The sequence below is a fragment of the Rousettus aegyptiacus genome, unplaced genomic scaffold (assembly GCF_014176215.1).
Source record: "Rousettus aegyptiacus isolate mRouAeg1 unplaced genomic scaffold, mRouAeg1.p scaffold_m13_p_1, whole genome shotgun sequence".
Lineage (NCBI taxonomy): Eukaryota > Metazoa > Chordata > Mammalia > Chiroptera > Pteropodidae > Rousettus > Rousettus aegyptiacus.
In genome coordinates, this window is record NW_023416284.1 from 80,129,442 (window position 1) to 80,155,494 (window position 26,053).

The following is a 26,053-nucleotide window of genomic DNA, read 5'->3' on the forward strand; positions in this document are numbered from 1 at the left end:
TTCATCCCTAACCCCCAATGTGACTGTATTTGGAGATATGGCCTCTAAGAGATAATTAAGGTTAAATATTATAAGGGTGGGGCCCTAATGTGATAGGACTAAGTGTCCTTATAAGATGAGGAAAAGACACCAAAGCTCTCTCACTACCCAACACTGCCCACAAGACAGAAAAAGTTGTCACTAGCCATGGAAGACACCTTGATCTTAGACTTCTAACCTCCAGAACTATGAGAAAATAAATTCGTTTAAGCCATGCGTCTGAGCCATCTTATTATGGCAGCCTGAGCTAACACAGCCTCCTAGCTCTTCTATAAGGAACTTCCTTCATTTACCCCAATACAGCATTTATCACATATCATGTTTTTCTTCCTTTCATATTACGAGGACTATTTTTGTACCATGTGCTCCCTACCATGGAATACACAGCTTCTGTCACAATATATGGCACGCAGAACTCAATATTTAGTGAATGGTTTTCACACTAAGTACCAAAGCCCCAATAAAGTGTTATCTTAAATATGATCTTTTTTGTCGTACACGATTAGCATTTCATTTGCTTTCCCATTTCCCAATACTATAAAATTCTATTGTATTACTATATGCAAGTAATTACTTTGTGTTCTGTTCCCATCTAGACTGCAAAAGCCTGAAGTCAGGGGACCTCTAAATCCTATCTCCTCATAGCACCTAGCTCAATAATAGACACAAAACAGGTATTTAGGAAAGTCATGTTAATTTAATGGCAAATGTCTTAATCTCAAGTTTCTCTTTGATCCAAAGAATAGCCTGTCTCATTGGCCTTCAACAGAGATGTAAGAACTCTTCAGGAACTATGTTCATCAATTCAAGGACAATTCTTTTAGGAGACAAAATAAAAAACCGTGTATTTTAAGTACAGCCAAAATAGAATCTTAGCCACCTCATGTGTTTTAACTGTTATGATGATGACTTTTGCCCATGGTACTCGGCACTCACTGTCAGAATAAACTAAAACTGGCTATTGTCCCCTAACCTGGCCTCTTTACACAGGCTTCTTTCCAAGGACTCTACCTGGTACACAATAGGCACTCAAGAAAATTTTTTAAAAACTAACATCAAAGACCAAATTCTAACAAGAATTCAGAACTAAATATTTTGTAAATGATTTTTCTTAATATGTATTTCATAAACCAAGTTTTAGACATTTTACAATAATCAAAAAGCTGCTGCTAAATGCTCTTGTGTGTATAAACATGTTATTAAATCAAAACACAAAAAATTTCAAAAGTCTAAAAGTTTATTGCCAGAAATAGCAAACTTCATAGGCAGCTTTTTAAAGTACATTGAAAATGACAAGCAAAATAAACAGAAAACTTTGACCAAAGAAAAGCAAAGATTGCTATCATGCACAAACAGTCAAATTAATACCAAACCAAACAGGTACATAAGAGTATATAGGCCATATGATCCAATTCTAAAACTAAAGACTCATTCCAAAATGCTTAAGTTTGGGTGGGTTTCTTTAGGGTAGGTAGGAGGATAATTTTCTCTTAATATAGAAAGTGAAAATATTTAGATGAGAACCAAAATGATGACTAAAATATCAATGATCGATTTAATTTTCAACTCCACGAGCAGAAATCTGTATTATAGGCAAAAGAAGTTCAAGAATGGATCAAAAATCTAAACACAGAAGAAACAAATTTAAATTCAATTTGTGCTATCCTTACAACTGATTACCACTTCATGTATACTACACCCAGTGTATTACGTTAAATGAGCTAAGAAGATAAAAAGTGAGAACAGCATTTATTATTTGATTTCAACCATGCCTGTATTTCCTTAAGCATAGAAAATTATATCACTATATGCTAAGCATTAGATTTTATTGTTTAATAAAATGAAAATTCATATAATGAAGTCAAGGCAGAGCCCCAATTCCAACCAACTACTAGTGCCCAATAGAGCTACTGCTAAAGGAGTAGGAGTAAGAGTAGGAAGAATTCCCTGTTGCATCAAAGCTTCCTCTTCGGGACCCACTTCGAGAACCAGAACGAGAACCAGAGCGAGATCCAGAGCGGGACCCGGAACGGGAGCCTGGAGCAGAAGACATGTTGTAAGGGCTTGGCAAACCCTTGGATGAAACAGAGGCAGCCTCCAGAAGGCGTAGACCACTGATATCTTCCACCATGGAGCGATTCATAGCATCTTTATAGGATATTTTTAATTTGGTTTTGGGGCAGGTCAGGATTTTGGCATAGCTGCTGGTGTCTTGCAGCCTTTGAGCTGCTCTGCCGTCGATAAACCCCTTTCTGATGGCTTCTTCCGTGCTTATCCTCCCATGCACTTCTGGGTCAACTAGGCCTCCAGTGAGGTACTGGAACTCCAGGAAGCGCTGACCTGCTTCATAAGGAAGCCATTTTTCTTTCACTGCTTCTGCCGCTGACATCTTCTTTCCCTTCACACCTTCAAAGCCAATGAAGGCTTTCTGAGCAGGCTTCAGCCTGGTGGCCATATCTTGATCAATCAGGCCCTGGGAGATTGCATCTTGAAGTGACAATTTCTGACCAGTGGTTGGATGGATGATGCCACCTGTGCAGGCCTGAGCCTCCAGAAGCCTCTGACCAGTGATGCTATCCACAATGCCCCGCTCTATGCCTTCTGCAATGGAGATTTTCTCCAGGTTTTCTGTGTCAAAGATGGCTGCAATAGGGCTCGATTCTTCCAGAGGTTCAGACAGAGAGCTGCTCTTAATGGTTAAATTCCTGACACTGGATATGGTAGAAATCTTACTTACCGACTCATGTCGGGAGTTGCTAAAAACATCATCACTGGCACTACCACCCATGCTAATGCTATTGCCGACACCATTTTTCAAGGAGATCATATCGGCAAACTGAGTGAGGCTGAGGCTGCCAGATCGGTACTGATCAAAGAACTTCCTATCAACAAGGCCCTTGTCAATAGCATCTTGAATATCGTACTGGCTACCTGTCTTCCTATCTACCAGAACCACCCTGGTAGAGCCATCAGATCCAGTGATGGTTATTTCTTCCCACTCACATTCCTGCTCACACAGTTCTTTAAAGGTTTCATAATCTATAAGGCCCTTCTTGTAGGCCTCCTGAACAGACATCTCCTTGTTGGTTTCTGGATCAACGATGACCACTCTACGCTTCCTGAGAGTATTTTTCTGTGATGTCTGCACCTGTTTCTTCTTTTCTTTCAGAGGCAGTAGGCAGAGCCCTGTTTCCTCATCCTTGATGCATCTTTCTTTTAGTTGCAGATAAGTAAGATTTTCTTCAGTGTTTGGGTCAAAAAATCCTTTTGTATCATCACTTGGATCTGAGAGAATCTCACTGAGCTCCTCATTAAAGTAGCCCCTCTTGTATGCCATATCAACTGGTAATCGATGGCTCTCTTTTGGGTCGATGATCCCACCGGTTGCAATCTGTGCTTCTAACAAGCGAATGCCATGGCCCTTCTCAATGAGTTCCTTGTTCATGGCTTGGAACAAAGAGATGATGTTTCCCGTTTCAGGATCGTTATACCCAGTGACAGCTCGTTCCGCAGACAGGAGCTTCTCTTTGAACTCAATACCCACTAGACCCCTTTTATAGGCTTCCTCCACTGGTAACCTCAAGTTGCTAACAGGATCCACTATGAAGCCAGTGGCTGCTTGGGCTTCTAGCAACTCCAGAGCAGTACCAGGTCGGACCAAGCCAATTTTCATGGCCTCATAAATGCCAAGCTTCTGTTTTGTCGTCTCATTGTATATGCCTGCTATGCAGCTTGAACCCTGAAGGAAGTCCTTAATTCTTTCACCAACCTCGTCATAAGAAATTCGACCTGATTCCAGTTCATTTACAGTGGACATTCCCAATATACCAGAATCTACTAGCTCAGAGACGGTCACAGGTTGTCTGATTCCTTGGAAAGACATACTTCTCTTCTGTACTGACAACAAGAGCAGACCAGTGTGGGGTTCAATTCTGCATCGTTCCCTCAGCTGCATGTAACTGACCTTCTTTTTGGTGACTGGATCCACAAAGTTTTTCTGACTATCTCGGGGATCGTTTAGGGACCGATACAAATCTCTGTCAATCAGCCCACGGGCTAAGGCTACATCTTTTGGCAAAAAGACACTGTTCACGGGGTCCACTATCCCCCCTGAAGCAATCTGGGCTTCCAGCAGACGCATTCCAGTTTCTCTATCAATCAAATTTTTCTTGATGGCTTCTGAAAGAGATACTGTCTTGCCTGAAAATGGATCATCAAAACCAGTGATAGCTTTTTCTGCTGTGTATATCTGTTGACGGTCATCAAAGTCGATGAGGTCCCGAGCTATTGCATTGTCAACAGTCAGCTTCTCATTCCTATGGGGATCAATTATACCACCTGTAGCTGCCTGGGCTTCTAGAAGCATGACTGTGGATTCTGGAGTGATTAATTTCTTTCTCTTGGCTTCTACCAAAGAGTACTTTTCCTTAGGGGAAGTAGAAGCTCCAGCAATAGCTCCTGCACCACGAAGAAAAGGCTGGATTTCAGAAGCAACTTCTTCTACTGACTTTTTCCCCTTCAACAGTTTGTCCAAAGTTGCTTTGTCAATCAGCTGGCACTCATAGAGCTGCATTGCCGTCACCTTCTTCCTCAGTCCATCAAACACCAGCTTGGAGGAGTCAACGGTCCATTCGTACTCAGTCTGGGTCTCCCGATGGGACCCATATGGGCGCTGTTTGAGTTTGTCAATTTCCCTCTGAAGTCGGCAGCGTTCTGTTTCCAACTGTGACTGGGTATCCCTGGTAGAATCTTCCAACTTTCGCCTGCACCTCTCTTCGATCCTCTTGATCTCTGCTTGGAGTCTTTCAATCTCACTTCTAAGGCTGTTCTTCTCTCTCTCACTCTTTTCTCTTTCTGATTCTATCTTCCTAATAGCTTCTTCCTTGCGGGAATATTGAGTTTTCCACTGGTTAAGGTCATTCTGGATTTGTTGTTTCTCACACTCCAGGCGCTGTTTCACCCTACTTTCTGCCTCTAGAGTTGCTTTTGCACGGTTCAGCTCATCCTCCAGCCTCTGCAACTTGATCTTGTCTTGCTCCAGAACTTTGATTTTCATCAGAAGGCTCTCTCGTTCCTGCACCACCTGAGTGCACTGACTCTTTGATTCGTGAATCCTATTAGATGCCTAGAATTGAAAAAGAAAGAAATGGGAAAAAATGTTTTGATCATATGACTACCACAATTTGACCTCTTTTCTTACTTTAAAAAAAAAAACTTGTTTACTTATTTTCCCTTTCTCTGATTTCCCCAGATATATTGTTATTTTTTTATCTTATAAATTCATGAAAAAAATTCTGTAGATATATGTTGCCACTTTGATAAAATGGCTTCATACTTACTATTTTTTCCATAAAATGAATTGGAAATTGTAGACCTGTCTTACTTGTAACAGTAATTATGGTTTGAAAAAATTGGGGACGTTTCATTCCATGTAATTACATCCACTATACCTACACCTCACTTAATACAGCTATAATGCTATGTTTAAAAAAGCAATAAAAATTTATGGGTATATATACACACACCGCCCCACACAAATATTGTCTATAGAAGTCAAATGTATTAGAAATTACAGAAATTATTTTTAAAATAGGAGTTAAAAGAATAAAAGCCAAATGAAGAGGGCCATGATCAAAAGAACAGAATAAGGCATGCAGAAAAATCATGTAAGTGAGAGAGAAAAAATGTTTTTAAAATTGCGTAGAAAACACTTATGACACGGCTTTTATTTAGGAAATTTTTAGTTAAAAATGTAGGTCACAGCAAATATGTAAGAGCTATCTTCTAGAAAATAGAGTGGAAAGTGATCTCAGCTGCTATACCATGCTAAAGTTCTAAAAGCAGGGCCAAACACAGGTTACTCACAGACTGGCACTTGATGCAGTGACAGAATAGAAAGGCAACGAGTACTGAAGTTACTTTAAAGCAGTTGTGTGGATGGTGACAGATAATAGTAAAGCAATAAAAAGAAAAATCAGACTGTGCAAGCATCCATCTCAGAAGCAAGAGCACAGTTAAGATAAGACGATAATGGGAGTGAATTATTGAGAGACAGTGGAGCTGTGATCAAATATTTGTGAATACCTCTAAAGCCTGCTTTTGGAATTTCTCAATTTCCTGTCTCAAATTTTCCCTCTCTCTCTGTAAATCATTAATCAGCCCCTGCAGTTCCAGGGTTCGGTTGTTGCTGATTTGCAGCTGGCTCCTTAGTTCAGAGATGGTTGCGTTTTTATCACTATCCATTTCACTTCGGCCCCTTCTGAGTTCGTCATATTCCAGCCTCAGGTTTCGTAGTTCTTCCTCCAACATCAAGTGCTCCTTGGTCAGGTTCTCTGTGAGAGACTGAAGCCTCTCGATTTCTATTTTGCTTTCATTTAAGCTTCTGCTTTTATCTTCTATTGCCTTCTGGAAATGCTCATTCCTTAAGTGAGCCTGTTTGACATTTTCTTGTTCCTGGAGCAACTGCCGCTTTAGGGCCTCGACCTCCAAGGAAAGCCTCCTCAGCTCTTCCTGGGTCCTCTGCTTCTCCCTCAGGTGGCCATCTAAAACATCTCTCTGCTGCCGGAGGTCATCCTCGCTCCTTTTCTTAACAATGGACACCTGCTCCAGCTGCTGGGTCAGGCTGGTGATTTTTACTGCTTGCTCTTTCAAAGATTTCCTCATGCCTTCCAGCTCCTCCTCTAGCTGCTTCCGCTTGGAGGAGTCGTCTGAGGCTGTCCTCTTTAGCCAATTCAGCTCATCTTCCACTTTCTGCTTCTGTACCTGCAAATCTTTCAGAGAATTCTGGAATCTTGTGATATCCTGGTCCTTCACAGACCTCTCCTGGGAAATCCTTTCATAGTCAATTTTCAGGCGCGTGAGTTCTTTCTCCTGAACTTTCAATTTGCTTATTGTCTCTGTTGCACTATTATTTGCTTTCTGCAAATCATACTGAGCCCTTTGCAATTTAGCATTTTCATCTTCCAGGCATTTCCGTTCATTTGTTTCTGTTTCTATAAGTTGTTTTAACCTTTCAATTTCCCTGTTTTTATCCTGGATCGTCTTTGCAGCATCATCAAGAGACTGCTTATATCTCAGGCTCTCTTCTGTTCGAATCTGAGTGACCTGTCTCAGCTCAATCTCCAGCTGCTGCTTTCTCTGAGACACCTCCGAACCAGTGGCCTTTTGCTGTTGGGCGGTTTCTTCGACCCTCCGCAGATTCTCCGTGGTCTGGGCTAAAGTGTTCTTCAGTCTCTTTATTTCTTCAGATAGGCTCTTGTTTTCTCGGGTGAGGTTATCTATCTGGGTTCGGTAGCCACTGGTGTCATCTTCCTTTTGCATGGTGAGCTGGTGGATGGTTGTCTTGGTGATGTTGATCTCTGTCTCGAACTGGTTTTTTAAGCTAATGATTTCCTCATCGTAACTGTTTCTTACCTTAGCCAGTTCATTTTCATATTCCCAGCGGCGCTTGGCCTCCTCCTGAAACTCAGCTTTAAGTCTTTCAATCTCCTTATTTTTGTCCTGAATGGTCTTTGCGGCCTGCTCCAGGGACTGCTTGTGTCTTGCATTGTCCTCTGAGCGCTGCTGGATGACCTGCTTAAGCTCTATCTCCAGATGCTGCTTCTTCTGCATCACCTCAGAGCCACAGGCTTTTTGCTGAAGAGCATCTTCTTCGGCCCGCCTTCGCTGCTCAGTGGTCTGCAGGATGCTGTCATTCAGCCTGACAATTTCATCCTTCAGATCTCGATTTTCCCTTGAGAGTCTATCAAGCTGGTTTCTAAGATTTTTGGAATCATCTTCTTTTTGCATGGATATCTCCTTGATAGTGGTCTTCGTAATGTTAATCTCTGTTTCAAACTTGTTCCTTAAATTACTCATCTCCTCATTATAGTGGTTTCTTACCTTTGCCAGCTCATTTTCATATTCTCTCTTCCGGTTGCTCTCCTCCTGCAGAAGAACCCTCAACCTTTCTATCTCGTACTCCTTCTCCTTGATGGTTTTCTCAGACTCTATTTTTTGCCAACCAAGGCTCTCCTTTTCACATTGCCTTGCTTTCTGCAGTTGGTCATAGTCGTTCTTCTGTTGGTCAAATCTGTCTTCCACAGCCTTTCTTCTTCTCTTTTCATCTTCAATCTCATAAGTAAGTCTGGTGATCTTCTCATTGAGTTCTTTTATTTGGCCATAGCACTTGTCTAGATTTTGCTTAGCTGCCTTTCCATCCAGCTCAGCTTGTCTCTTCAGTTCCTCTAGGCTTACAAGCTTTGCTTTGAACTGGGAACACTCTGTCTGGTATTTCTGCAGATTCTGATCCAGGAATTTGTTCTTATTACAGTTTTCAGAGTTGGCATCTCGGGCCAGCCTGAGCTCCTCTTCCAAAACTTCAATCTTGGTGTTTTTCAGCTGTGAAAGTAAAGTCAGAAATATGTTTTATTACAAGATAAATAAAATATTTCATATCACAAGGAAGAAGCAGTACTTTTCCCCTCCCAGATCAATGTACATTCTCATTTCTCTTTACACACCCGCACAGGCACGCAAACAAGCAAACAAGCACACACATGTGCAGATACCTGCCACGCACATAAGCAAACGCATAAAGAGTAATATAAGACAAAAACTACTTGACAAAAATTCAAGAAATCTGTATTCTCCTCATAATTCTTCTATCTGTTGCTGGTGTGATCTTAGTAAATGATATATCTTGGAAATACCAGCTTCCTCATCTGTAAATGAGGTAATTCCAAAATCAAAAGCCTCTCATTTCATAAATTATGTTTCCTTTACTTCCAAGTATAAAACAAGTTTCCATTTAAACTCAATTTAAGTATTAGAAATGAAGAATAAGTTAATCACTCAACATAAAAAATTCAAATGCAGCTAGTCCAGGATATTCTTATTCTTAATTTAACACAAAAAAATAAAGGAAATTCCTTGACCAAACATTAAATGAAATTACTGGTTTTGTGCAAAATAAAATAGCTGTAATTTTGCAACTATTACCTAAGTCCATTTTGGAGCATGGGACTAACCCCAGGCTTACGAGCAAACTATATTATACTGTGTAGAGGAAATATAGTTTTACCAGTGAGTGTATCCAAATCCATGTTATAATGAGGCAGTAATAATAAAGTTCTATTCCATTTTATTTTTTGATGCTCCAAGGAAATGGAATAAATTACCTTCAGATCTTCCAAACTCTTTAGCATCTCACTTAAGAACCTGTAATAGTCTCCAGACCTTGTAAGTAGCTCTATGTACCGAGCATGTATATCTGCAGCCTTGAAGAAAAGGAGGAAAAGGGAAAATATATATATAATATTTCAAAAAAGTCCTATGCCAGTTGACTGATTTTATTTTCTAAAACAATGAAATAGCAAAAATTATAGTTTAAAGAATGAATTCCCTTCTTTCTTGCATGTTAATGCCAAATTCTAGAAGTACAACAAAACAAAGGGCTAAAAACATTGTACACCATCCTCATCACTCTAGGGTGTTTCTCCTAAACCATCTGACAGGTGATGCTCTCTGACATCTTTGGGAAGAAGTTGTCTTTTTGAAATCCACTAGATATTTTCCACTTTTTAAGAGTCTCCCTCATTACGCCCAGAATTTAAGCCCAGTTTCTGCAAATACTTTAATATATAGACAACAGATTCAGACTTCCACTGATAATTTCCTAAAATGCATCAAATATTGATGACTCACACTAGAGGGAACATAACCTACTATTCTACCTTTTCAAATGGATATCCTATAACAAGGGATGAACTCAGGCACTATACGGAAGACAGGAAAGAGGCAGAGAATAGAGAAGAGGCAGAAAGAAGGGCAGGCCCTAAGAGATATGGAATGATGTATATACCTCTTGCAGAATCACTCCAGAAGGAGACTGAACCATGGACCTCTTGATAGGTATGTTCAGTAAAGTTTCCAGTCCTGAGGTGTACGATGCCAGCTGGACTTCATAATCCTGAAGAACAATGAAGATTAAGAAAAACAGACTTGATGAACTTAAAAGGAGTCACTGATAACTACAATTCCACAGTTTCAAATCATCAACCTGTATTTCTAATGATGAACCCCAAAGGCTATCATGAGCATCTAGTGCCCAACCGGCTAATATTATCTTATTAAACCAAGCAGTACATCTTTATATGTTAATTGGAGAATTTTGCACATTTGAAGAATAAAGACCAGACTGTTCTCACAGATATTGCCGATGCAGAATGAATTCAAGTTAATGGGTAACAAATTTTTATGCTTTGTTCAGAAGAGAATATATAAAATCCATAATTGCTATCTTCAAGAAGTTTATAATCTTAAAAGTGTATCAGAAAATAATGCAGTTAATAATATTCTTGATGAAATATCAGCATACCTTAATTGAATTTGCACAAAGTTCAGCATGTTTTTGTACTTCTTCTGATTTGTCTCGTTTGCCAGAAATTTCATTATGCAAGTTCTATATAAAAAATAAAATATTTACAAATGTTAAAGTATATAAATATTTTTTAAATAAACGTTATTTCACTCTTTAACCACTGTTATTTTTTTCCCTCCGTTTATTACTACATGTACTGACCCATAGTCTCTCAATTAAACCTTAGGAGATGAGGATGTTTTTCTATTCAGAAAAGAGAAAGATCTTCAACTTCTTATTATCTACCTAGAAGGTTACTTTCTAGTCAGTGCTCTTTTTCTGGTCCTTTCACTTCAATTTATAAAGATACTTATTACAATGTTACATTATTTCCATGTTCATAATTACATTTCTTTGTAAACATCTAAATTGTTTTTCCTCTGGGCAGTTTTTAGCATTCACACAATGGGCTAGTAATATTAAATATTTATCATTTCAAACCTAGACACTGCTATGAAAACCAGAGAAAACTACAGTTTACACCCAAATAATTTCAAAACAGCTCTGAAAAGGCAACCTGGCTTACCTTCTGCTCATTCAAAAATCTCATGACTGTGTTGGAATCTCCAAACTTCATGGATTCTAAGGAATCTTGGCGGCGTTTGGCATCATAGAGCCACTTGCAGAAAGCCTGATAGTTATCACGATAATTCCTCAATTGCTTAATTTGTTTTTCCAGGTCCCATAATCTAGGAAAAACACACATAAAATTATAAAAATTGTTAAAGCATTGTTACTGTTCCTCGAAGTATTTTTTTTACAGAGTTACCATAAGACCCAGCAATTCCACTTGGCACATACACAAAAGAAATGAAAAGATACATCCACACAAAAAGTTATACATGAATGTTCATAGCAGCATTTTTCATAATAGTCAAAAATTGGAAATAACTCAAATTGAAAATAACTTCATCAGTTGATAAAAGGATAAACAAAATGTGGTATAGCCAGACATAGAATGTTCTCAGCCATCAAAAGAAATGGGGTACTGAAACATACTGTACCATGTTTGAACTTTGAAAACATTATGCCAAGTGAAAAAAGCCAGCCATGAAATGACCGCATGTTGTTTGATTGCATAAAATGTCCAGAATAGGCAAGTCTATAGAGAAAGAAAGTAGACCGGTGGTTGCCTGGGGCTGGGGGGGTTGAAAGTAGTGACTGCTAGTGGGTATAGAGTTTCTTTTTTGGGGTGTCGAAATGTTCTAAACTTAGATTATGGTGATTGATATATAATTCTGAAGATCACTAAAGATCACTGAATTGTATGACACGTGAATTTTATATTAGTAAAGATACTTTTAGAAGGCAACGCTAGTAAAATGAAATACAAACAAGATTCAGGAAATTTTTTTAAAACCTCCATTTGTGGTAAACATTTATTTTATATATGATTTAATTTTCATAAAATTCTTGAAGAATACTCACTCCAAAAATCTACTTCTCCCAACAGTCATAACAAGTGCTTATAGGGTACGGAAGAGCTTAATCAATGGTTTCCACTGTTTCTCTAAGAACTGGGATGGCACCTGGCACCTGGCATGGGTTGGTTCAAGCTTGGCCAATGTGCTGTACTCTGTTTCCATTTCTAACAAAGCTGCCTAACAGGCAGTCCACAATGAGAACACCTATTATGCTAACTTTCACACACAGCAAAACCACTATTTTTTTATTGTGATTATTTCAAGTAATATTATTCTGGGGACAATCAAATGGGAAGAAAGTACAGAAGGAGGTTGGCATACCTGAAGTCTATTTGTTTATCTATTCTTTGCCAGCGATCTGTCAGCTGTGTGACCTTTTCGCTGAACTTGCCCAGATCCAGGTCATAAAGTGGATATTGCTGTGAAGTCTGGGAGTGGATCTGCTGGGCCCTCTGCAATTCTGTTGTCATGGTGGCCAACAGTGATTTCTTCAAGTTCAAGTCATTTTTAATTTTCTGTCATAAGACAAAAAAGAGGACAAATTCATCTCATCTCCCACTTTAGGCTATACAAGTCACCAAAAGAAAAAAAGTTTATAAAACCCTTTAAAATATTCATATTTTAAGTGATAATAATAAGTTCACAAAAATATATTTACTGATTGCATTTCCTAATATTTGTACCAACGATCTAGTTCCTTGTGCTACCTCATTAAAAAGGATTCAATGTGTAAATTAGTTTAAGAAATGCTAAATATCATACTCTATATATTAACATATTAATGCCTCTGAGAAGTCCAATAGTAAAGAAAACAGTTTAACTGTGTTTAACTAATCATTCTCCAGATTAATCTCACCACAAATTACTTTCTCACATAGTTTCTGCTAACACACTCTGGGAAACTGTACTAGAGATAGCAATTGATATCAATGTGTGGCAAATGAAATTTAGTAATCCTCAAAACTCATGAAAACTTAGTAAAGCCTTATAATTGGGGACTAAGTTCTGTATGATTTCCCATTAATGGGGCCACTGTTATGTCCTTCCACATTACCTTCAGTCCACAGCGGTAAGCTTCCACTTTATCCAGATCGAGGTAAACAGTTTCCTCTTCGGTGAGTCTGGCTTCATAAACCTTTAACATGTCTTCTGTTTGGAGAATAGCCTGGAGTAGTGCTCTCACTGTACATAAGCTGTAAAGAGCAAAAGAGGCAATATTGTCAGTGACTTCATCAAACTATGAACATTTGGCTCCCACCATCATTATGAAAGAGAACAATATTAAAGCAGATAAAAAATTGTTTTGCCTAGTTTATAAGCTACAAGAGGAATAAATTTTCTTCCCTCTACTATGTTTCAGACCACCATTTTGCATTAACTGAAGAATTCTAAGTCTGGCCTTTAGAGTACTTAACTCTAAGATGCGTTAGATCTCAGGATGAAATTAACACCCTTGGCTAGAAGACCCTCTCTCGAATGCAGAGAAGAATGCAAGTAAGCCTCTAGTGAAAAGAGAAACTAAGGGAAAGGCTCCAGTAAGCCAAGCACATAAAGCAAATGAAGTCTGACGAAATGAAGGTTAAACAAAGCCAAATGTCTGAGATTAGCATTAGCGTGATTACCTGTTTAAATAGCCATCTGTAACGCCATTGATATTTTCCAGTTTCTGAAACAGCCCAAATACCTCATTCTGTAAATAGCAATATTTTTCAGAACCTCTGAAGTTAGCTAGCATATCTTTAAGCTGGTTGAGAACTTCAGCAATTGCTTGAGAATCATTCTGCACACTCTGTCAAAAAAGGAAAGGCTCTTTTGATTTAGTTGTGTGATTCTTAAGATCATTTTTATACTTAAAAAGTTCACTAAATGTAAGATTCAAGAAAAAGACTGACTTAACCTTTCACTTTCTTCTACAGGGAGACCTTATCAGTACTATGTAATATATACTGCTTACTTAGAATACACACCTTGGACATTCCAATGCAGTGCCTAGACCTGTCTGGGCAGAGAAGGTCCTAAGCTAAAACACCTGGGCTATAGTCCCAGCTCTGTCAATGGCTTTGAGCTTCTACTCCACCAACCAAATCTCTCAGTGTTAGTTTCCTGTTTATAAGTGAAGATAATTCCACCTGTCTAGCCCATATCATAGCTGTTCTAGGCAAAAACTAAATTAATGTTTGTGAAAACTTTTAAAATGAACCAAGTACTATGTCCCACAAAGGAAAAACCTGTATCTGATTCAGCCACCCATAGCGAAGGTGGCTGTGGCTAAACCCCCACCCTGGCAAATGTCTATGAATTTGGAAAGATGAGAAAAGAATTCATGCCAAGATCCTGTTTCCTTGAAAAATAATGTTCCTTGTCTATAAGTATTTAAACCAAGGGGTTTTTTTATTAGTTTGCAGAAAAATATACCTAGAATCAGTCAAAATATTAATGGATACCTACCTTTAACTCATTTATTTTCACTATGATATGATGAGAAGACCCTTGGTCTGCCTGAAGGATGTTTTTAAGAGTCATTCTGCCCTCACAGTGTTCTATCTGCCTGCGCATCTTCTGGAGCTCCATCAGCATCCATGTTTCTTGCTTGTCATTTTCTCTGTTGGTTTCAATTACTTTATTATGGTTGACATCTTGGCAGGAACCACAATGAGTGATTTCAGTTGTTTTTACTGTAAAAATGTTAGGACCACAAAAATCAGAGGATTTCTAGTTAGAGGGTGTTAGGCCTAAACAAACGAACGAACAAACAACAACAAAAACCCATACTGCATAAAAGTATAGCTACTTCCTTTGATTTAATTCCGAAAATTTAGTGTATAAATGACTTTTGATATATTATTTTTCAAAGAAGTGATTCTGAAACTAGTTTTATGAAAATTATATTCTTAAAGAATCTGTACGTATAGTTGATGCAAAGAGAAAGATGCTCCAAACCAACCTGTCTGGTGCTGGGGATGGCCAGGGAGCTGGATGACCAGCGTCTGATAGTGCTTTTGGGCATCTGTGAACTGTGACTGCATTTTCCGTTTGTCATCATCTCCAAACATTTCTGAGCCTTGGCTGTTTCTGATGAATTCTTGGTAGTGTAACTCAAGGTCAGATATTGTCTTCATGTAATCTTCCTGCCGCATTGTTTTCAGCTAGAAGTAAACCAGGCAGAAGTGATTTATGGTTCCCCCATAGCATGACCAAAAAGAAGTGCTGAAAAATGCCCTGTGCTAGATGGGGCTTCGGGCAATGCTCATCACAGGCCCATTAAGATACAAAAGGTCTTTGAAGGTAGAGAGATTGCTCCTAAGAAACATAGCAATGGGTTATCAATTTTTCTATAGAATTTTATTCTTCAAAGGAAATATTATTTAGAAGCCCCAAATATAAAGCAGATCACAGCAAAGCTGTTCTGACTGAAAAGAAAAAAGGATAAGAGGAGTCGAAATCAACCCATTTTGTGCTCTGCTCCTCACTGCCATCGCAGGCATCCCAAGATTATCCCCTTACCTGGGATTCTTAAACCCCAGTTTGAAAACCATTGATCTTGAATAACTAATGCTTTGGTGTTCTTCTAAGGATTCTATCCCACCTTTTAATTCTGTGATATCCAGTCAATAATTTATGACCTAACTTTCCATTACATTTAAGGATATTAGGATCCAGAAAACTATAGTAGGACCACATGCCTTTGCAGGGTACTGCTGGCTTGTCAGGTAACTTTAATTTGTCTCATAATCAGCCACATGTGAATTTCTCCCATTCTGTATCTGACAAGCCAGACCCTCTGTAGCAGGCTGAGCTGAATCTCTTAATGAGATACAATAGCATTAGTTGTACCTCTAGAAGGTTTGCCTGGTGGGAACATGTACTGTGCCTCCTCCGGGCAGCCTGGGTGGTCCTGGGGACATACCTTGGCAATAGTCATGGCCCTGATTTTCTCGATGTCGATCATGCAGTAGTGCCAGGACACCAGGCTCTTCATGTTGATGTAGAGCTGGTTCCACAGAGCCAAGATGGCTTCATAGTACTGCTCAATCCTGGGAGACACAAAGGGGAAACATGCTGAGCCCGGCTTTCAAACTTTATCACAAACGGGAAATCTGGTCATGCAACTACACAAAATCTAAAACAGAACTAACAAGAGTAAGGGGTGAATGTATAATTTCCAAAACATTCAACATGTCAATGCATTTGGATTAATTTACTCCCCAAAAGTACATTCTCAATGAGCTACATTAGTATAGATAGTTTGAATTATTTTGATCAAAATGCTTAGTATGATTTTTTGTTGTGTGTTGTTTGTAGCACACACTTTTCAACTGACAGAAGTTTAACACTGGGCGGAACAGCAAGGGAGAAAGCATGGAACGCTGGGGGCTGCCTGATGGGGCTCATTCTGCTACCCACCCTTCCTATTCTGAGGGTGGTTACAGATTTCTATAGCCAACGGTTTAGAAGAACCTGACATGGACAATCTGTTAAATGAAGGCTCCACCTATTGATGAGCAAATATTGATATTAAGGGCATTTTATAGTTGTGACTGCATGCAAAATTACTGATTGTCTAAGAACTTCAAAACAATGCCTTTAAAGTATATAACAAGAATTATATATACTCCAACCCTCCTATAGTCGGACATTCTTCTTTATCTCCCCATAAAAACTATATCTTTGACATAAAATTATAAAACAATGTAAGGGGACCTTCGTAAGGTTCCTTTGGGGTGGCGGGGTAGAGGGCATTATCGTAAGGAAGAGCATATTTAAGTTCCTTGTATAAGCACTTGCCCTATTTCTCCCCACTCTCATTCATGTCATGGCTACAAGGAACTTCAACAACTTACTTGCCAGCAAGGTCCACGGCCAGCGGATTTGGAGGAGGAATAATCAGACTAACTGATGGAACAAGCATGTCCACGCCTCCTGGGCCTGTCACGTACCACTTGCTGCGCTCATTGTTGTCCTTCAGGATGCACTCATCCCCTTTGTGTACAATTTTCTGTAAGGCAAGCAACACCGTGTTTTGGCTTTGTTCATGAGTACACATTTTTATCTATTTTTCTCAAAGCTATAAAGATGAAAATATACATACTATTTTGAGCTTTTTACCTCATTATTTTTTCCTCAAATGAAGATAATCTTTGCACAACCCAACAACACTGATGCTTTTAATAATACATGTGAGCCTGAAAGGTGAATTAGGTGAAGTACTTTCTGAAGATAGCCTGGGGAATCCACCAATAAAGTGAGAAATCCTTCTGTAAAGTAAAATTTCAGCCCATGGCTTTTCTATGTTTACAAGCTCATGTTTTATGTATTAGATTTTAGCGTATGAGAGTCCCTTGTCTCATTCATTTGCTTTTAAATTTTTAAATAAAAATTTTATAATTCTGGGATCAGGTCCTCAGAAAAATAACTTTCTAAATTAACTCTAGTATCTAACTGGCTTCTTTTCTAAATTAACTACAGAGGCAGCTTCTTAAAATATGACAAGTATCTTAACTAGTAAAATGTAACAAACTTGATATTCATATATTTCAATCTCCATTTCAAGTTCTTCTCTCCACAAAAGTTCTTAAAACATTTCTTCATGGTAGAATAAACTCCATTGTTTTATCATATTTATCTAACCAACTAAATACATTTTATATTTCTTAAATCCTCCATAATTTTTATAAGAAAATAAACTGAGAATTTCATAAATTATTACTAAAAACAAGTCATCTTTTCATGTAAATGCATGTATTTGCCACAGAGCCTACAGAATATGTTCAATCACTGCATAAAATCTGTGATGACATTCACTTTAGATGCAGCATAATGGTCACATTTTTCATTTCTTTTGTGTCAGAAATTTAAAGATGAGCGATCACAGATAAGTAAGTTTTGCATATTAGAAGTATTTAGCCTTAAAATTGAATTAGACTAGTTTTAAAATACTAAAAAACCTGCCATCGTTATGGACAAATATCATGTGATTCAGAATAAAGCTGCTGCATTTTTTCAGCAGCTTGCTGCTTTGTATATAAAAGAGAAGACATTTGCTAATGTGCTCACTGATGCCTCCATTAGATTCTGCTCTCTTGATTGACAAAAATTCATATGTAAAGGAAGGGGAAGCTTTTGTATCACTCTGAATAAGTGAGTACACACCTGGTCTTGTTTGTAGTCACACAGAGCCCTGAGAATAATGGGCTTATTGCTTCTGTAGTCTGGGTTACGCGGTTTCAGCTGCACAATCTTCTTGGACTTGTTCACCAAGTTCTGTACCTGACGCTTGTACTCAAGGATTTTCTCTCGTTCTTTCTGCATTTGCAAATAAAATCATACTTTAACATAGATACTCTGTAAATTTTAAATAATATCTTCATATGACATTAATATAGTTACTATGATATTACAAATGAGATGTTGCTATAGTTACTTAGCTGTAAAAAACCACAAATTCATCTATCTTTGGGGACTGTAAGAACCTTTCATAATAAGCAACTCCAGAAGCTACAACGCCATGAATTAAGTGGGCAGGAAAGAATATCATTGTGTAAAAGGACATTTATGTTGCTAAAACTTGAAGTATGTTTTTCCAAAGGAATGTTCAGGTTATCACTTATTCTTTCCATTTTTATTTTGAGCAATAGTAATTACTTAAGCAACAGTAATTTTTCATAGTAACTGAACATGTAAAGAAATTTATTTTGAGAAAGCCACTAAAAGATGAAGAAAATGCTTGCTTGAGTTTGGGCATACATTGTTCTGTACAATAATGCAAATCTGCAGCCTGAACTGTGTCAAGTGCAGGCCTGTTATCTCTCCCTGCACAAGGCTGCTGAGGGCCTGGGTCTGAGATGATACCTCTAGCTCCTTGATCTGTTCCAGCAGGCGCTGCAGGGGCATGTTCTTGTCACAGGAGTACTTCTTCCTGATGGAGTCTTGAAGGCCTTTCAAGTACGCTTCAGTTGACTGGGCCTCTTCAAAAAACTGTTAAGGAAGAGAGTGATCCAGTGTCAATGAAAAGCAACTCAAAGAGCAATTTCATCTAGTATTTTTATTTCAAGGACTATCTTCCCTAAGAGTCTTTTTGATAGGTGGATAGAGAAAAGATTAGAGCAGAAAGTATCAACTTATGTGACAGCAAGAGACTATTTGAGTGATTGATGAACAGGTTACCAATCCATGCTTCTCTAAACTAAAACCAATAAAGGATATTTAGGCAATATTTTGAAGTTTGTGTTCAGTGCTTTTTAAAACACATTCAAAAGATAAGGTATTAAGGCCTAAATGACAATTAAATTATTACTAAGTATAAAAACCTGAAAGTAGGCAGCATTTTCTTTGAGATGAACATCAATGCATTTGGTGATCTGAAGAATCCAACTCCACTGTGTCTGTAGAGTATCCATATATGCCTGAAACAAGAAAACATCAGCTGTCTCACCACCACTCAAATGGTGAAATTCATTCAAGCTGTGAATTTTTAAAATCTAATTCCAAATCAAGCAAATTTTTTTCTTTCTTTCTTTTTTTTTTTTTTTTACAAAACTTAAAAACAAAATTTCCCAACAGGGAACTCTTGAGGTATGGTAGAAATTAAATTGGATACCATTAGGAAGATTAGTCAAATATTCATTCAAAAGGCATAGCTACAATCAGAACAGACACTAGATAGTCTTAGAGCAGAGGTCGTTCCTCCACTGCACCAACCACTGTTCTTGGATAGCTGCTAGATAGGGAAGTCCTAGGCAACCATGCAGAGGGCTTGAGGAACTTAAAGCAATGATTTTACCAACTAATATGGAAATACTTCAATTTTTTTAGTGACCAGTATGACCATACCAGTACTACCAGTTAATGTCAGCCCTGAACACAGCCTACAGATGGCAGTCTAAGGCAGAGGTAAGCAAACTACAGCTCAAGGGCCACATTCAGCCCACTGCCTACATTTATAAATAAAGTTTTATTGGAACACAGGTTTTAACCACCATGCTCATTCATTTACATATGGCTATGGTTGATTGCACACTACAATGGCACAGTTAAGTAATTTTGACAGAGACCAAATGACCTGCAAGCCTAAAATATTTATTATTTGGTCCTTTCCAAAAAAATATCATCGACCTCTGGGTTGATGGATCCCAAAATATAAAATAAACTTATACCTTTATGAAGAGAAGAATCATTCATTTGCACAGTCTTACTTCTTGAAAAGTTTCCTTTTTTTTCTCCTAATAAACATGTAAATCTCATAAAGCTTACCTCAATTTTGTCTGAAGCTGGATGCTGATTGAGGACAAGTTGATCACTTTCTTGTTTAAGTTTGTTGAGTTCTTTTTCCTTAACTTCCAATTGACTCATGCGTATCTGCAAATGAAAGAAAACTCCTTCAGAACAATTCACCGATGGTCTTCCATCACTTCCGCCGTTTTTAAGGAAGTTAAGTAAAAAACTACATTTTGGAAATGAATTATGCCAAACAATCTTGTTATGTTTTCCTCAAGAATCATAGCATTTTTAAGAATGGAAAGGATGTTTAAGACCAGAAAGAATGTTTGAAATTATCCAATCTGTGGCTAAGTCCAGACTGGTGACATCTCTTGTCCAAATTCCCACAAGTAAAGTGACAAAGCTACAGATAATGCTGAGATTTTTTAATTCTAGGTTTTAACCACCATGCTACTGTGCTACACACACTCTGGGACATATGAATGAACTACTTCTTACACTATCTAATGTCTTCCGGGGTGTGTTAAACAATGCATTGCCCCTCTTGAAAAGCTTTCAGTATGGAGTGGTTTTTCATGACCATTTTAACATAGGCTGAATTACAACTGGCTGATTAAGTCATTACAAGTCCATCTGAGGCAAGACAGGCAGTGCAGAGATAGCCTCTACCCCTCCAGGAAATGGCTCCAGAAATTTTTCCTTTCTTCGGACATTCTCTAGCTTTTGCCCCAGCAAGAGGGGATAAGCCAAAACCGGTCTTTTCTAGCCTAGATGCCATCTTTGGCTAAGGCATGACCTTTAGCTAATTATAATATCATTATAATTCCATCTGTATCATAAATACTACAGCTCCCGTCATGCACCTGACACCATGACAGTTCCAGAAACACCACGAGGGGAAAAAAGCAGGAAACCGAGTTCCCTGCCTACAGGGAGGAGACGACAAGGCTATGTCAGGACCATGTTCCCCTACCCGACCTCCGGGGAGAACAAAAAGTTCATAATCAGCCATCTTAGTGAGACTGTGGCATGCATTCATTCTCTCTCTCCCTCTCTCTCTCTTAGTAAGCTCACACTCCCCACCTTGGATGTGTACTTTTGCTTTAATAAACCTTGCACTGTTCAACTTACCCTTGAATTCTTTCTGGTAGAATAAGACAAGAACCTGGTAACTGGAGCCCTTAGCTTTCATCCCCACCTCAGCAGCCTCCAAGAAAACAGCCTCAAGGCAATTATCTACAAGTAACTAGGGGTGGCTTACGGAAAAGGCCTCCTGCTTCTGAGCAATGTTGGTGTTCTTGTCACTCCAATCATACAGCAGCTCCTCTTCCTCACAGTCATTGATCCACATGATCTCTCGGGATGTGGCTTGGATGATATTCTGCAGGTGGCGCAGGTGATCCATCCTCTCAAAAGATGCTTTCTGAGCAGAACATTCAAAAGCAGCATTAGATAACAATATACAGATTAATGGCATTCCCTGCATATCTGATACACTTGCATTGTCCTTTTTGATCCCTTTTACCAAAAAAAAGCACAAGAATCAATAAAATGTTAACTTCTTACATTCACTGACCATCTGGTATGTGAAAAAAATCCATCCAAACTTGCAATGAATAAGTGAGCAATTTTAGATTCAAAAAAACAGCCTAATCCAAGAAGAGTCTTGATTCAGATATTGATGTTTGGGTTCAATATTTAGACTATGAAGGGGAAAATGGGACTCTTAAAAAGATAAATCAAGCCTTTTCTGCCCTCTCTCATATCCCAAAAATTCAGGTGCCATCAGTCACGCAACAGACTTAATAGGAAAATTACTGTCACTACTAGCCAAGTTATTTAAAAGTATCACTGCCAATAAGGAAATATTGAAAAAGTGAAGACAGGGTGACACAAATAGGCAGAGATGGAAATACCTCTTATGAATCAAGTAATTGATTCAGAGTTTGTCACAAAATGGTGATGATGGTCTGGTAAACCTCTGTCTAAGGAAAACAAGCCTCATAAATAGGCTGTAACTCACAAGTGGAAAAGCTTTATTATATTAACTGCAAGTATTTAACAAGTGTTATTTACGTGACAATTAATTTGCAAATAGAATAGCACTTGGCACTGCGTTCAGAAAAAAAAAACATTTAAAATTTACTTCTAAAGGAAAAGCAGCAGTAGAAATGAAATTAGCATCTACAAGCCCTTCAGTACATGTCCAAGTACTTACAGGGTCATTAGGTATAAATACCTAGCAGGTGCCTTAGCCCCCGTTGGTGCTCCACATTTATAGAACTTAGCTGAATTGAACCCAGAGACTTCAGAAATAAGTCAGCTTACCAGCAGGTTTTCATACTCCTCCTCCAGCTGGTAGATGGCAGATTTCTCACGCTGTAAGAAGACAAACAGTCGCTAATGATTTCATTTCCCTTGTGAGTTTGTATAGAAAGAGCAGCCCCTCTAAACTTCCTTTTTGTCAGGTACTGACTTCACAGCCTTTGATAGAAAGACTATTTGTTCTATGAAATCTTTTACCCACAGTGACATTTCCCCAGTTGGTTTGGAAGCAAACCCTCACTGGCCTGGCAGTGTCATCTCCACAAAGGTGTGATCACTGTCATTTAAACACTAACTTATGTGCTCACTTTGGCAGCACACTAAAGACTAACTTGTTACAAAATTGTAAAAGTTTGAAAACAATTTTGGACTTCCTGGATCTTTGAGAAAATTGGTCAGATATTTAAGTGGACGAAAGTAAGGCAAAACAGAAAGACAGAAGAAAATAAGATGAGTAGCACTGTTCATTAAAAAAAAAAAAAGGCATAAAGATCTGGGGCAGGGTGAACAAAGTGCTTAAAACCAGATGAATATTTTATGCTGTAATTCTCAACCTAGCTTCGAGTCAGTCTTTTCAGCAAAGGAAAGCTATCAGGATGATAACATAATTTCCCTTAGTAGAAATACATTTCAATTAGCAAATTAGAAATACATTTCAATCTTCTGTATGATTGTCAGATTTTCTCTATTTGAAGAGAGGCTCTGCTTTCTGCAGAAAAAAAACTACCACCCCTAAAAATACCTATTTACAAACTGCACACGAATGAGTGCTCCTATGCCCTTAGCCTTTTGTTTACTTCCATCCCGCCCCCACCACCACCACCTCGAGTGTTAACACAATCTCTATTAGATCTATCAGATTCCACTTCCCCATTTATGAAACGGGATTTTTAAAATTTTCCAGTCTGTTGTGAAAAGAATCATAAACTAATGTTTCAGATGAAACTGCCTGGGATCCAGTAATTACATGCAACCCTTCAGTATGCTTTCTAAAGACTCAAAAGTGAAACATTTCAAAGTACCAGGTCAGCTTTAATTTTGTCCAGCTGCCAGCGATAGTCTCCAATGGCATTGTGGATGCTCCTGTGGCTGTTGATATGCTGTTCCACGGAGGCCAGGTCCACGCCCCAGGAGATCATGTCCATCTCCCCCTGCAGAGGGAAAGAGAGTCCGCCCTTCATTGCCGATACTGTGCATCTGACTCACCTGACCTACAGCATCAGGGGTCAGAGTACCAAGGGACATACATGAAACTGAAAATGTAAATATTCAATTTTGAATACAAAAAACATTTTTTAGGCTTGGTATTTCCAAACAGCTAATGAAGTTTCCCAATTGTTTTCCCCAACTTGTTCGAGCCAGATGAGATAGATTGAAGAGAGGTGATTCAGAAATGAGATCTTTGAAACTTAGATCATGTCCTCTGAAAGAAAAAAAAATCTACATGTGCACATGCAAGTGGCATGTATGTGTAGTATGTGCACATACCTACATACTATACCTAACATACAGTATGTTACATATACTGATAGAAGTTGTATAGACAGTCATTTTAAAATGTGCATCAAAAATAGTTCATTAAGCTCAGTCATGCACTAATTCCCAAGCTGTATAGCTAATGTAAATGTATTTTTTTGTTTTTCCTTAAATTGTTATGATAAATGTAACTCTAAATTCAGTATTTACTATTACTTTTCAGGAAGCAAAACACCCTATGGCCTATTTCAAAGAGAAGTTACTATATATACGCAATGCCTGAATTTCAGTTAATGTTAACAACAGTAAGATTATGAATTTATATTAGTTTTAAAAAATTAAATATAACTTTCAGTTTGAGTCTCCACTATTTCAAATTTAAGAATGCCACATAAGAATCAAACACAATTTTCCACAAATTTCATACTGTTGCAAATCTATTATCTCGTCTTTCTTTTACATGAGCTCATGTAAATTTCCAAATCACCTGTGTCATCTCTTAGACATGCCAAGGGCAAACATTCCAGTCTGGTATTGCAGCAAGAACATAACACACATTGTTCTAAGCCACATCCATGTTCTAATAAACTTGGCTAACTTTCAGAAAAGGAAGCCATTTCAGAGTCAGACAACTGAAATTTACCCAGGACTTTGATCCTTCTCTCCCGCAGTTCATTTTGCCTTTAACAGGAACAGGTGAGTGCACTGGAAAGTTAATGAGATGGCCAGGCTCTGGCTCATGCCCCTAATTACCAGCCAGGTGTACAATATCTGACTGGCCCATCAGCAGAAACACAAATCAGGGAAACAAAACAAACACCTGGCACAGGAGATGTGAGACTCCCTACTGATTGTGCTGCTGGGGACACTGCTCCCTTATCAGCTGGTCCCTGCACCTCAGTCTCCTGGGAGTGAGAGGAAGAATGCAGGCTATGCTTAGGGAAAGAATGGATAAGAAGAAAGGGGCCTGAGAGAATCCCAGAGCAAACCAGCAGTAAGTGATCAAACTGCATAGCTCTTTTGAAACTATAGGAGCCACTGATTTGAAAAGCATCACTCATCAACTGCATCTGTTAGAAAATGTTCCCAACACAACAGAAAGCTGAATCTATGTGATAATGCCATGTTCCAAAATTTTTAAGTGTTGAGTCTTTCTAGAAAGAAATTCTTACAAAGCTACACATGACATAAATACAGAAAATGGCAAATTCTGAACTGTCATTTTACATACTGTCATACTAAAAAGAAATTAGGGGATTTCGCATTTAATAATTTGGTTCAAAGGTTGTTTCGCCTAATATTATTGATCCTGAAGATGTAGTTCCAGCCTCATCAGGCCTTCCTTTGACTTCTCCATTCTACAGAATGGGAATGCCACCCCTCCCCCACTCCTATCTGAACAGGATTTTAGTACTGTTTAAACACAGCATTTAATCTCACTCAGGATAGATTTGGCATCTGGGTGTATGAGTCACGTTTTCTTCAATAATATTCATTTTTAGGGCCATGGAACATAATTTTTGAACCCTCATTTTCTGGCATGGTACCTATATACAAGATGCTCCAAGAAATGTGTATTTGAAGATTAGAAAGGAATTTTGCAATGTATACAAATGTTGAATCACTACATTGTACACCTGAAACTAATATAATATTGTATGTCAATCATACCTCAATTAACAAAGGATTAGAAGAGAATTTGAAAACATGCAAATAGGTTTGTATTTCAGTTTCTAGGATTATAATTTACATTTACCCTCTATAAACCCTGCCTTCTATAATAATATAGTCCTTATAATAAGCGGGAGAAAAAGTTAACTGAATGAATGACTGTTTAGACCCATAAGCCTCACCACCACTTCATCTAGTATCAGGCTTTCGTTATAAAATTCACATCTCCATGATTATGGCATATTTCTACTGCCACCTGTTCATTGTAGCACGTAATTACTACATAAAACAACAAAACAGTAATTAGCATTGAAAAATACTTTGTAGAAACTCTGGTTCTAGGGAAAGGATCAGCACATACTTCTGTTGGCATTACTTAACTTCACTCCCACGACAGTGACATACTGATTGTACAACAAGACAGCTGACACTTCAAAAATATATAGTAAGCAACCAATGAGCCCAAACCAGAATATCCAGCTTTACTGTCTCCAGCTCTCCA

The 26,053-nt window shown here is 38.3% G+C and overlaps 1 protein-coding gene across 2 annotated transcripts in view; it reads right to left on the bottom strand.

The window, feature by feature from the left end:
• Positions 1-1,258: 1,258 nt before the first annotated feature.
• LOC107507209 (desmoplakin) overlaps positions 1,259-26,053 on the bottom strand; it is a 40,696-nt gene continuing 15,901 nt past the window's right edge. Inside the window, exons 5-24 of one of the 2 annotated variants that reach the window (XM_016138251.2) lie at positions 23,427-23,555; positions 22,408-22,458; positions 21,341-21,502; positions 20,113-20,217; positions 19,170-19,265; positions 18,712-18,837; positions 18,013-18,165; positions 16,704-16,858; positions 15,770-15,896; positions 14,807-15,008; positions 14,311-14,537; positions 13,485-13,651; positions 12,917-13,055; positions 12,184-12,377; positions 10,965-11,127; positions 10,397-10,480; positions 9,881-9,988; positions 9,198-9,296; positions 6,124-8,418; positions 1,259-5,164 (exon numbers count right to left, since the gene is read on the bottom strand). In XM_016138251.2, the coding sequence (XP_015993737.2) occupies positions 1,931-5,164; positions 6,124-8,418; positions 9,198-9,296; positions 9,881-9,988; positions 10,397-10,480; positions 10,965-11,127; positions 12,184-12,377; positions 12,917-13,055; positions 13,485-13,651; positions 14,311-14,537; positions 14,807-15,008; positions 15,770-15,896; positions 16,704-16,858; positions 18,013-18,165; positions 18,712-18,837; positions 19,170-19,265; positions 20,113-20,217; positions 21,341-21,502; positions 22,408-22,458; positions 23,427-23,555 (8,016 nt within the window). In that variant the 3' untranslated portion in view covers positions 1,259-1,930. The remainder of the gene's footprint in view (positions 5,165-6,123; positions 8,419-9,197; positions 9,297-9,880; positions 9,989-10,396; positions 10,481-10,964; positions 11,128-12,183; positions 12,378-12,916; positions 13,056-13,484; positions 13,652-14,310; positions 14,538-14,806; positions 15,009-15,769; positions 15,897-16,703; positions 16,859-18,012; positions 18,166-18,711; positions 18,838-19,169; positions 19,266-20,112; positions 20,218-21,340; positions 21,503-22,407; positions 22,459-23,426; positions 23,556-26,053) is intronic. The other variant, XM_036237297.1, reaches the window with a different exon arrangement.